The sequence below is a fragment of the Aplidium turbinatum genome, chromosome 4 (genome assembly GCF_918807975.1).
Source record: "Aplidium turbinatum chromosome 4, kaAplTurb1.1, whole genome shotgun sequence".
Classification (NCBI taxonomy): Eukaryota; Metazoa; Chordata; class Ascidiacea; order Aplousobranchia; family Polyclinidae; genus Aplidium; species Aplidium turbinatum.
Window position 1 is genome coordinate 5110255 of NC_137475.1, and position 13778 is coordinate 5124032.

Consider the following 13778-nt stretch of genomic DNA (forward strand, 5'->3'; position numbering starts at 1 on the left):
TCCTTCCATTGTGCAGCCTCACATAATGGGACCTTGTACAATGCCTTTTCACTGCTTTCATGATTTCGGCCTCTAAGATCATGAACCGTGGGATCTCCAGCTTTCTTTCCAGGCCTAATACTCAACAAGCATCATCCATCGATTTTCATAAAATCACTGTGTTGCATCCTCTGTACATTGTTGGGATGCGGTCTGATCCTGGCATTCTGGATGATAATTTCGTAATCTCTCGTCGTAAAAATGTTGTTTACCAATTTTCGCTCGATAATACTGTGCATGCTATCGCACTCCAATTGAGTGAGACCAGCCACGAGGTCCTTCTGAGTAATAGTGATGTCATGCTTCCATGCAAGGGCACAGTAGGCACTAGAGACATTAGAGTTTCTATTTTGATATCCATACCCATCACTCCAAATAACTATCTCCTCCAGACCGGGGCTTCCACAAATTACCCATTCGAAATGATTAAACTGCAAGAAAGCGAATATTTCACAGCGAAAATCACTTTCTGTTTCATTCCAAATAGAGCAATAAGCATCTTTTGATTCAAGATTGAATAGTGTAAAATTGTGTACCTGCAGCTTGGTTTTATAGTAGGCTACATAAATAGGCTACTGCTTGCCTTAGTTTTAGGACACAGAAGTACAGCCTGTAAATCCATTGTCCATACGGATTTTACTGTGCTAGCGGACTCTTTGTCTTCGTCTTCTCATCTCAAGCTTCAATCTTCAACTTGATATGGTCATCGTATTGTTCCTTGGTAATAATACTGTCTTCGAATGAAACACACACGTCGCACTGACCCTTACGTGGTATGAACAGAGCACCCGGCAGCCCGTTGCAACCAGTTCCCCTGAAGCTGCACGTTTCGATGTTATTGGGCCGCAGTGGACATGGAGCTGGCCAAGAGTGTGTGCGTGGCCCTCGCGTAGTTACGACCACCGTAAATAAACATACAAGCAAATGGCCTAAATTGTTTCAATTTGCACCTGGACCAAACAAAGCCCAATGGCGATGATATCACGGGTAACGGGAACAGGCTTGGTAGAGTTTGAAGCCTCCAGCCTGGTTTCACATATTGGCGGCGGATATATGATGATCGTCTCCCAGTGCCTTTTGCCCACGTCTTTTCCATCACAGACTGGGCCTCCAAAGCCACATACGACATCACCATCCAAACTCAATTTGAAGATCAACCAATGCTGGGACACGAGCTGGAGCCGACGTTGAAAACGGAGAAGTTCTCATTATGAAATACTTCCCTAAAAAAGGCTGTGCTCAATGGTAGTATTCCTGATGATTCAGCAAGCACTTTAGCTTGTGGATAAGAACTTCAGCTGCATGGAGATATGGGCCCAGGAATGGAACGAGCTGCCATATATCCCTCCCCAGTGTTCAGTTATACCAGCACTATCCATCCCTCCTGGAGCAGACCTCGCAAGAAAGGCATGGGTCACATTGAACACGATCAGATGTGACGTTGGCTGCACTGGAGCTAATCTGCTTAGATGAGGGTTGCATAATACGCCGATATGTGTCTGCGGAGCGGCAGAACAAACAATGCAACACATACTCCACGAATGTCCCATCTTACGGCCCCCAAGTGAAATCATTGGTATTCGACAACTGGGCGCAACTACCGTATCATGGCTGCACGATGAGGCATTGCCAATCTAAGCTACTACAAGTCAAACGAGAGAAGAAGAAGCAAGCTCTTTGTATTGCCGATAAAGTTGGGTTATGGTATAGTTCCAGGGTACAAGAATTTCTTCTTTCTGTACATTGTGACCTTTCTACAGTAATGGGAATCTACAGTAGGCAAGTCATTGAGAAATTTCACCAAAAAGTGATTTTCCTCTTTTCCCACTTTGGCACATTTAAGCTACCTACACATAAAAGTCAATTCAAACGTTTTAAAATCTATGTTTTCCTATGTTCTCCTTCTCCCATCTGTGAAACTCAAGAATGATGGCGAAGAACTCAGCAACGAGCTTATGAAGTCGCTGATATTAAGCTGAGAATTAATTAGGTACCGTATCCAACAATGACTTGCTACAAAAACCTGCCATGGGTGCGAGAAGACTCCGAGAAACGGCGCATTGAGAAGATCTGACCTGTATCACAGTGTGAGGTGATAAGTCGCACTACCAGAGTGCTAGGAAAATGAAGCTTCTCAAAGGAACAGAAAGAAAACAGATAGATTTAAGTAGGGTAGTTACTTGAAAATGGCCAAGATTACGATACATAGAATAGAAAAAACATAATTATTTTGTGCTAAATTAATCGTCTTGACTTGTGATAAAGTGGAAGCTCTATTTCTGTACAATTTAGATCGTCGTCTTCTGACCATCTGCTCTGTTGGAGGAAAGCTTTACTTCCAGCAAACGATTAAAAAGATTTGTAAAATGGCCTAAGTCATGCGTTTGAGTTAGGCTATTTGACATTTTTACGAAACTACCACTTTCCCGTTAACGTAGGTCTTAGAAAATTATGTGGCAGATGCGCTACATTTTAGGGACCTACAAAACACTAATATCTCAATTTCGTCAAAAAGTGAGTTACGCCATTATTTTATTAGTCTGACGATATATTAGTTATTACCTCGTTTTAGAATTTAAATAAACGGGCCAAAGTCAGCTTTGCATTTGAGGTGCAGGTGTAGCTGCTAGCCAGTGATGCTTTCTTCAAACAAAGATCATTGCAAATGAAATGTTTTCAGGCCTGTAAGTGACCAAGCTTGGCCTACCAGAGCTTACCGGTAGCCAAATTTTCGCACCCGGCAGCCAAAATAAAACTTCTAAAATTTGTGTTTTTAATCATTCGAAATCGTTGATAATATTCTTGTTTTTGCGTTTACTCAGTTAAAAACAACGCAAACAAGACTCTGAAACATGTTTAGAAGCTTTGTCTTGTTTTTGAAAACAAGGGTTGCGAGGAAAGAGCGAACAGTTTCACGTACAAACGCAAGTGGAGAAAAAAAGCTTCAACTGCCAACGGAGTTAAATAGTGTTGGCTTGTGGAAGCCGCCGACCAAACATGGCCTACTGGCGCCATAGTTTCAGGGGCCTTGTGACGACATTTCAGCCGCCGTGACCCTAGAGACCTGTTTTGTGAAGTCATCCTTACTAAGTGTAACAATTTTTCGTTTACAGTTGAAGATGGTTCACTCGCAACTTAAGCAACTAAAGCAACAGCAACAATTATTACTTGGTGAAACTGAGAAGAAAAAGAAGAAGAAGAAAGATAAAAAGAAGCACAAAGAGAAGGAGGTATCTTCGAGTTAAAAGATATGATTGGTATAATTTTTTCTGGTTTACGCAAGTTTTCTTCTGAATTGCAAATACGTTTATTTGTGCTGTGCTTGACAAGATTTTACTGCATCAGCAAAAACAATTAATTTGTTTCTCCCGTTTAAACGTTTTGAAAATATAGCACCTATCGAAACTTGCATATATAACACCAAAAATGAAGGCACTAGGTCACGTTAATTCTGCAATTCCAGGACAGTGTTGATCCAAAATCAAAACGAAAAAGCAAAGCTGTTAAAAATGAAAACAAGAACGTTTTGCCAACACCTCCTGTTCCCAGCACCTCATCCGCTGCTGTTTCTTCTTCAAAGCCTACTCCGGCAAAAACTACTAAAAAGGGAAGAAAAGGGTGAGAAGTTTGTAGAATCTAATAAAAATAATACAATTTCACTAGAAAGGGAACTTTGTTTGAACCATAACGAAACTAACCAGCAATACTAGGACATTTATCATCGATGAAACAGAGAAATGTAAACAAATTGATGTTACTTGATACAGCTAATAACCAAAAATCTGATTGATTGATAGTAGTTTTAGAATATTTGCTATTAGTATCGAATTGTATAGATTGTGAACAGCCAGTTAAGTAGGTAGCGCAGGTTGTGGTTAGCCGGTTTTAGAAAACTGAGTACGTTCGAAATAACAATGGCGTGGCTGTGTAATGTGTATGCTAACTTTGCCATTCCATGCGCAAACTGACAATGTTCACGTGTCATTTTTCAGAAAAACGTCAAAGAAAACTAATGCTGCCACTGCTAACCAGTCTGATGTATACAAATACGAAAGTGATGAGTTTGACAATGAGGACAGTGAGCTCGCCAAGCCAATGACTTACGACGAGAAGCGTCAACTGTCTCTTGACATCAACAAACTTCCTGGAGATAAACTCGGTCGGGTGGTGCACATCATACAGGTGATATAACAACCGATATACGTACACACTGTGTGTATTTTGTTATGTGGTATTTGACAACCAGAATAAACAACTCGTCTGTTTTATGTTTAGACGGGTTACCATACGCACGTATGTTGTGCTGTCAATACGTCCTAAACAGTTTTAACAAACAAGTTGAGACCTTGGCTTATTTTTCATGCTTTATGTTTTTTGCAACTAATCAATTGCCAAAATATAAATCAGTCGTACGGTGTGTTCTCTGTATGGCTAATGCATTACTTGCAGACTTGCGCATAATTCAGTATGGCAGAAATTATTGTGATGCCAAGCAATCTCATGCTTTACTTTGTCCTGTCACAGACGAGAGAGCCTTCGTTGAAAGATTCCAATCCCGATGAAATAGAAATTGATTTTGAGACACTCAAACCGTCAACACTCCGAGAACTCGAGAAATATGTGATGACTTGCCTTAGAAAGAAACCACGCAAACCGTACAGTGAGTGTTTTAATAAAATAGTGTTTCTTATTTCAAAAAGTCGATTGATACACTAGTTAAGTCTTAAACTCAGTTTTGTAAACAAGTTTTTCGTAAAATAACTTCAACTTCTCAGGCTCTTATTACCATGGAAAGTAGTTTGTAGTTCATTATTACATCATCATCCTGTTTTGCTGACTGTAAATTTTAAACAGCGAAAAAACAAGCTGCCTCGACAAAAGAACAAATTACACAAAAGAAAAAAGAAGAACTCGAAAAGCGCTTGGAAGATGTCAGCGACAAACTTGGAATGCCGAAAAAGACCAAGAAAAGTGAGGGTTGCATGAATGCATGTCCTAAAACAATATTAAAATACTGTAACTAATTTATATTTGAAGCACCTTTTCATAGTGTATCGTGCATGTGTTAGGAGTCCCACTTCTACAGCTAAAGAACAGTATCCATATTGTAACTAGTTTTCTTTGTTCTATCCCTTTGTTAAGCTAACAATTGTTCATTGTTTTGTTTCTAGTCAAATCGAGTGCCGCCGGAGCATCTGAAAGTCGATTGTCAGCGAGCTCGAGCAGCTCATCTGATTCGGACGATTCGTCCACTTCCAGTTCTTCAGACACGAGCGACTCCGCGTCAGGTAGCTGAGCTGCTTGCTCATAGCTTAAGCGCCCGCGAAATTTTTGCAGCACTCTCGTGGCAGACGACAGGTAAGGGTGGAAAGCAACATGTCACAATATCAACAGCTCAAGCATACCTTCAACCCATTCTTCGAATTGCGCCATTTTGAAGTGGCTCAACGTTATTTTAACGTTAGTCAGCCATGAGAGAAACTGACTCAGCTCAGAGTCTTATTTTCTGTGTTTACCCGCGGAAATGACGCTACTTGATCGCTCAAGCTAGGGCATATTTTCTGCAGGCAGTCAGCTTAAGTTAGTGAATATACAGTAGCTCGTTTGTCAGCTCGAAAAGAGGGTCTGTCTGGCACACCTAATTGGCATTCAATGATACAAAAGACTTGTATATCGGTGCACATTGTGACCGTACCTTACATTTGCTGTATTTTTTTCTAATTACAATTTTGTTGCAAATCTCTTCACACAAACTTTTTGGCGTTTAATTCGCCGTGTTACAGGTATAACTTAGCCCTGGTGGTATTTTTTTATGTACCTTATATTGTAATTTAGTGCGCTTGTTTACAAATCTATCTATGTGTTCAATTGCTTTGTGTGTTCATTTCTCGTGTATAAATAGCTTGGTCAATACTGAGTCAATGTAGTTTTCAACACTTACTGACGACTAAGTATATGTTGTTTTGTTGAATGATTGTTATTTTTGCTTGTACTTGACAATGAGGCATTATCAAGCAAATCCTAAGCGCGTTTACGACCTTTGTTGCTGCAAACGTTATGTTCATAAAAAAAGTGATGCAATTGACGATTAATAACAATTGTATGCCATGTAGGTGACTGCGCAGTCCAGTTATGCATTTTATATGTTGATTTGTCACTACACAAGGCAAAATTAACATTGCATTTGCATAGTGTGCAGAAGAACCTCATATGTGTTTGCCATGTTTTCACCTATCTCATTCCGTTATGAGTTGGTGTAAACATGGAAAATGAGTTCAGATGTTTGTTAATTTTTCAACTAAAAGTACAGCATTTGTTTTTGGAAGTCTTGCTAGAATTTTGTGCAGATTCCTGTATCAGTTGCCAAGTAGTGTGCCAGGTAGAGTCTCCTAAGAAGTTATGCAATGTCTGCGTTGGTATGCTGACTGCTAGCCAAATGTAGACATCATCATTGGGTCACTTCAAGCTAGCTTTGTGTAGGTGCTACGTAAAATTTCGTTTGTGCATCATTTGTTCAGCTTAGTGACCGTTTCCAATGCTGCAGATTGTACTAGTCATTGTAATGTACTCTTGATACTGTATTTTTCCAACTTGCTGATTTTGTTTTTCACACCATTGGTTTAACAACGTCAATCTTTACATTTGGTGATAACTCGATCAGCAACATTGACTACTGCATTGCTTCATTTTCATGTCGTGCATATGTGTTATTTCAAAACTTTAATCGCTTGTTAGACCATTTATCCAGTATGTTTTATATACGGCTTTCTTTTACTATTATTTTTGTATTTGAAGCACCTTGGTTATATTGGCTGTACATAAATTGGTTTTATACACTAAATCCTTTCTGTACGTCACAATGTGCATCGATGGTCATACGAGTTCCTAGGAATACAATGTTGTGTTAATACGCATTCAACACGTGTGCCAGATAGTTGAGTGTACTCTGCTAGCTTTTAAGTGGAAGTTTAAGTTTGTAAAAAATTCTAGTTTGCTTAGTGGGAAATGTGTGAGAAAACCAGGCGCTTCTTACTTCAACAGTTGTGCAATCCAAAAAGAATGAAACTGTGTACAAAGGTCACACAACACAACTTGGGTGGTAGTGACTCAAGCGATCCACATGGAAATACTACATCTAAGTTCACGGTGTTGAATGTTTATGCTAGACTCTTTCAGTAAACAAACTAATTTCATCATTTCGTGTTGCTTTAGTTTAATTACCACTTTAGTTTTGATTTGTCTGTCTGCGTAAAGGTCAAATTGGTTTCTGCTCTTCGTTTGCACTTGCCCTGTCTATCAAACGGTGCTTTGCTCTCTTCCAGTCTTTATTATACACTTTTATTTCCAGCTTTTCTCTGCATTTCTTGATCATGTTTTTGTTCCTTACGAATCCCTAGATTTTTTTTTTGGTCTTTACAAAGGGACTTACTCATCAGCAAGTCAAAAAGTACTTTTTTACATGATAATACGGGAAACAAGAAATCGTATAGATAGATAGAGGTAATTGCTACATTGAAAGAAATAAAGCATTTGCAATAGGCTATATCTTCCACTAAACTCGCAATAGCAGCTGTTCAAATCTCAGTATTTCATAAATCGTTTGCAACATCCAACAACTTAATTTCATGTCCTTGTGACTTCGCTTTATACGCGTCTGTACCATTGCTATGTCAAAAAAGATATAAATTCAGCTTGATAATCATGTCAAAAGCTCAAAATTAAAAGTGGCATTATCTGAATTAGTGTTGTGGTACTTGCATAGTTTTGTCATCTTTGAAATGTAGATGATTCTTATGAACTTTTTCACTTACGTTTCCTCTCATAAATTTTTAAGTTGAGCTTCGTTCACAAGTTACATCTCCCAGAACAAATGTCCTCAGTTTCACTCGGACTGAGCTGCCAATTCTCACATTTATTCCACAATACTTCCAACATAACAGGTGTCTAGAAAAAAGTACAAGCGCCAATGATTGGGGACGTGCTCGAGACTGACAAACAATAGGAAGTAATTGAAGTTTAATAGACTTTACCCAGTCACAGCACCAACTTCATTTCATCTTCATGAAATGTGCAGTAAAACAGATTAGACTTCATAAGCAGTGACTTCAGTTGTCGAGTACCAACAAACGTCATATAGTCCTGTAGAATTTGGTCTAAAAATGGGTCAACCTAGAAAAAATTCTTATAAAGACGTATGATATATCGTTGGAAAGATAATTTTATCAGCTTTTCAATGATGGGTTTTGTCATTTTTTTTACCTTGGGGAAAAAAAGTTACGACCAAAAACGTGCCGGAGGGGTAAAAATTGAAATTAGGAAAAAAAATTAACATAAGAATATTTATTTTCTTATCTTTCCTGTAATGGGTGAACAAAAGGTTAGAAACTTATGAATTATCAACAGAAAAGCAGGATATAGATGCAAAAGGTATAAATGAAAATAGAAATATTTATCTGTTTCAGGGGGTAAGAGTGAGCATGACGGGAGGGGGGGGGGCACCAGTAAAGCTGTCGTTGTTCATTATAACTTTATAATGTTATAGTTTACTTACTACGGTTAGAGTGATACATTGCAGATAGATTCAAGTCAAGAAGAAACAGCAATTTGTGTTAGGCTAAGTGTCTATCGGACTGGTGATTCACTGTGTCATGTTGGAGCTTATTTCTGCGAGAGTGATAGTAGCCTACCATACACTCTTTGGACACTATAATTGGTCATGCTTTGAAAATGGATTGTGAAACTCTGGTTGCAATGGAGAAAAATAGAGAAAATGGTCATATTACATACATCCATACATCATGCCGTAATTTCTTGAGAAACCATGCGAGATCCAAGAAACGTTCAGCCTCAAGCAATGAACAATCCAGTAGCAAGACAGTATCGACAAGGTCAGATCAACAATCGTTCGACTTTAAAAAGCAGTGTTTTTACTGTGAATATACAGTATAGTTGTATGTTTGATGAACGGCACCCTGATCGAAATAAACTTGAAGAGGTGCGGACAAAATCGTCAGGAATACATTACGTAACACTTGCTTTATGCCAAAGTTGAGACGATGAACTTGCTAAAACTGTTCAGAAACGACTGCTTAGTGCACACGACCAGGTGTTTGCTGAAGCCAGATACCAGCATGTACTATGCAGAACAAGGTTTGAAAATCCTGCTCGGTATTCAACACCTGGAACATCCACAGAAAAAATGACATTGTTTAACACAGTAGGCTATGTAAAAAAAAAAGGAAGATGATGTACACCGTTGTCAGTATAGGATTGGAATCATGATTTGATTACAGAATGCCACACAAACCGAGTTGTTTTTCATAATTACTTTCAGGAGGACCTTCACAATCGCTTTATTGATCTTCTCTGGAGCGCATCTTACATCTTCAAGAAGTCACGCCCCAGTTGGTCTGGATACATGAGTGCGAAAACAACATTGCAATCTAAGCCAAAGTCTGTTGTAACCATGTTACCGGTTACACGCCGCAGATTTAACAGCTTAACACTCGTTTCTATCGTTTGTGGTTGAACAGTGCCAAAAACTGAATGTCCGAATGGCATGTGTAACCTTCGACCAACAGCTTCATATAAATGCATACGACATAGAATCACCAAAGAACATGAGCGTATTTGTTCGATTGGGCGGCTTTCACCAGCTTATGAGTTTTCTGGGATCAATTGGTTCTTTTATGGAAGGAAGTGGCTTGAGAAGAGCTCTTGAGACAGCATACGCTCCTGTAACTGTAGGTAGGGCACATGTTTAGTGGGAAGGCAGTTTTCCGCGCTGTTCGAGGTCATCTGTTATGCGCAACAGCTATTCTGTCCCTTATGTTGGAAGAATTTTGGAGTGAGTTGACGCCCGGAGAGCAGAGTGCCTTGGAGAAATTGTATGACTCAGACAGTCCTTCTGATCATAATAATGATAACATTGAGCAAAGGATGATGGCATTTTTCACCGATAACAAGGAGCAGTTCACACGAGAATCACGTACATCAGCTCTGTGGTTGAGCTATGTCAATTACGTTTCAGTTGTGCAGGAGTTTATTCAAGCAGAGAGAAGAGTTTATTCAAGCAACTGGTTACTACACATTTCTGCGTCAAAAAGCATGCTGAAACTATTTGCTGCCACAGGTCACAATAATTGTGCAAAAACATGTCGCCTGTATCTTTAAACAGTTGCAGAGTTGGAAACAAGTCCCTCAGATGTCTACCAGCAATTTATGTACGGAAATCACACCGTCAGGCGTTCTAACAAACAATTGTATGGGCATAATTCTGAACTGATTCTCATGAATTCTTTAAAAGGAAAAGGCGGAGTCATCGGCAGGGACACCACCGATAACGTATTAAGGGTGTGGAATAAAACCATGCATAATGTATTAAGGGTGTGGAATAAAACCATGCACAAGTGTGCAGAAGTGACAGATGCACTCAGTACAGTCTCATCATTGTCAAATTCTGATGATAAACACAAAGAGGCATTTGCTGGAAGAACCAAACGTGATAATAATAATTAAAAAAAAGTACAAACCTATGGTTTCGTTCACATAATCCGTTTGAGTTCAGCTTATGGCTCTAGACTCAGGGTTGATTAATAACAACAACAGTGTGACCAGTGACCGATTTGAGGAGATAGGGGCGTTTATCCAAATTGAACTTGATGATAAAACCTTTACTAATTGTTCTTTCAAGAAGATAAGCAAATAAATGCTATACAGACAGAGCCTTTATGCCAGTCTAAAAATTGATCATGATACTATCACCATTGATCCATTAACACACTTTTTGAGATTGGTTTTTGTCATAGAGAGAAAGCCAGAAAACGACATTGCAGACTACCGATACTTCTTTTACGAGTTATCACCGTACCCAATGTCACTGTTCAAAGATGGAATTTTACGAAGTGCGCAAAAATCAAAACTGAAGTCATACATCTTGCACAAAGTTGAAATGACAAAAGAACCTGACTCCATTAAAATTATTGATGGTGGTGCCTTGTTGTGGTGTTGTGACTGAAAGAAGAATGAGAAGTTCCATGAGTTCTTCAAAAAGTACATCAGCTTTTTTCAGCACTTGCGCGCCAACGTTATTGTTTTTGATGGTTACAGGGTTGGTTTTGAATCTTTATCCTCGGACTGACAAAGCCTTGACAGGTTATTCCTGATAGTTTCGCATACTTGTAGAGGCTTTTGATGCAGGGCCAGTTACCGAGATTGACAGAGTGAAGTTTCCGATTGTTAAAGTGTTATTGCCGGGAAATTATTCCATCCATTAGGTCCTGCTGAATGGAAAGCAGTCCTTAGAATGCGTTGCTCAAGCGCACACACCGAGAGTCGAACCAGCGCAGCTTGATGAAGCTTCTTCGTTCACGAAGTCACGGGCTAACCAATTAAGCTATCGGGGTGGACTCACATGGGAAACGACCACAGAAGTACAAGGAAATGGTCATGTCTAATCGTTCACCTGTTGATCCGGCTCTTTTTCCACCATCACCACGAGCCGCATACTATCACAGCCTCAGAGTATATCACCAGCTGAAAGTTTAGAGAACTTTAAGCAACTCAGATTTGAAACCATTGTCATGGGGTTGGCAGAAGAAAGATGACATGTTTTCTCCAGTCATGACGGATGTAGCTACTGCACCAGAAGATGTCTTGAAAATCTTTCGATGTAGCTGCAAGGGATCATGTGACAGACGCTGCTTTTGTCGGAAAGCGGGCTTAATAGGCACATCATCAAGCAAAGAACGACACGGTGTCAACCAGAGATTCCACCCATCAAAAACGCTCTGGTACGACGTCTCAAACTGTTGAATTGAATGATCAAAATTCTTGCCAAACTGAAAGGAACATCTTTTTTTCAAACTATATACAAACAAAGATTTGTGGTGGCTTTAACGAAACAACTGGAGTTGAATGGTTTTAAAGTTCATTTGTGCCCCAGTGTTGCAGATACAACAATCGTTCAAGTTGCTTTGATTCGGTAGGTAGGACACCTGTAACTATGTAGGCTACTTCGACGATACTGATGTCCTTTTCTTATCTCGTGCATCCGTGACTATTCTAATATCTTCTTGCCAAACATTACAAGAGGGAAAAACTACCAGCAAAGACAGTGCTACAGAGTTAGAGATGTTATTGCCAAGGTAGATGTTCTTGTTTTGGAGTGGCTGTTATACAACTTCAGCAGTTCATAAATTCGGCAAGATGTCTATTTGAGAAGTTGAAATCAAGCAAGTTTGCGAAATGTTGCCGATGTTTTCTACGAAGACGACATGTCTCCATACCAAGTTGGCAGGGCTTGGATATGGTTCTTCGAACTTTTAAACTTGTCTACATATACTTTACCACAAATCACTAAACAGAGGAACGAGGAAATGGTCATGTCTAATCGTTCTCACATTAATCCGGCTCTCCTTCCACAATCACCACGAGCTGCATACCACCACGGCCTCAGAGTATAGCCTATCATCAGACATGCACAAATATTACAGTCGTGTTTGATGACGAATTGGGAGAAGAGATAAATTTTATGGATGCGTTTGCATCACTTTGATTGAAATGTGTTTACATTTTATTAGAACTTAAAACTGTAAATGTCGTTTTTACATCTTCACAGCTGGTTTAACCCTAGCAAGACCGGGCTTTTTGGCACTCCAGGACTTGGGGGACACAGTGTTTTTGTAACAAAACACCCTATGAAATAGCATTTTAACTAAAACCTTCTTCACTACGTCCTAGATAGCTTTTATGTGTTGCTTACATATCCTTGCTTATAAAAGAAAAACCTTTTATTTCGGTGAAATCTATCCTGTTATCTCCGTCTCGGTCAACTTTTACTCCCTTAGACGTGTGATAAATACCTCCTAATTAGGTTATGTTTTATATTTTTGCTTTTCGATTGTTAGTTTGCTTTGTTGATAGTAATATTCCAATTTATGGTGTTGTATTCTGTTACAAAGGTAACATATTTTAGTATATAATTGTGTTATAATATTGAGCAAATTAGTGTTTTACCCCCCCGGCACGTTTTTGACCGTAACTTTTTTTCCCCAAGGTAAAAAAAATGACAAAACCCATCATTGAAAAGCTGATAAAATTATCTTTCCAACGATATATAATTCGTCTTTATAAGAATTTTTTCTAGGTTGACCGAAAATTCTACAGGACTAATAGATACCTCATTTCTTTCGATGAACATTAGTTTAAAAAAGCTTGTGATTTCACATGACACGTTGTACTGAAACCAGCTAGCTTATTTCAAAGCTGCTGAATCCTTTTAGGATGATTACTTTCTTGCCACCAAGTGCGTACTTCGTCGCAGAGTTATCTTGTTATTGCAGACTTAGTTGTGAGGAAAGTTGTGAATTCTCGTGTGTAGCCTTCGGCAGTCTAGATTTGTGTCAGCCCGAAAGTAAAAGAAGTCCTCTAACAGCATGCATTGTTCTACTTTTTTTTACACATGGTACTTTTTTAACACTAGCAGGTTTTTTCACAACCGATTTGAATTACTCCGCCTTTTCACAAAACTTGCACAAATGTCATTTTTCACTAAACGTGGATTTATTTTAACATTTACGCCAGCAGTAATGCACTTGACGTAGGTTAACTTGCTGTACTTTTGAATTACCTTCAAAGCAATTTTTACAAGTTGAATTTTACAACGTAAACAATTACAGACAGTAGCATTGTTGCAATGAGACGTCAGACATTTTCATGTTTTATTTGCACATACATGC

The 13778-nt window shown here is 39.0% G+C and overlaps 1 protein-coding gene across 1 annotated transcript in view; it reads left to right on the forward strand.

Moving 5' to 3' along the window:
• Positions 1-13778, forward strand: part of LOC145768347 (bromodomain-containing protein 3-like) — a 38566-nt gene that overhangs the window by 15954 nt on the left and 8834 nt on the right. The window contains exons 10-15 of the mRNA XM_082579826.1: positions 3153-3269; positions 3503-3657; positions 4032-4221; positions 4564-4699; positions 4894-5010; positions 5211-5327. Coding sequence (XP_082435952.1) covers positions 3153-3269; positions 3503-3657; positions 4032-4221; positions 4564-4699; positions 4894-5010; positions 5211-5327 — 832 coding nt within the window. The remainder of the gene's footprint in view (positions 1-3152; positions 3270-3502; positions 3658-4031; positions 4222-4563; positions 4700-4893; positions 5011-5210; positions 5328-13778) is intronic.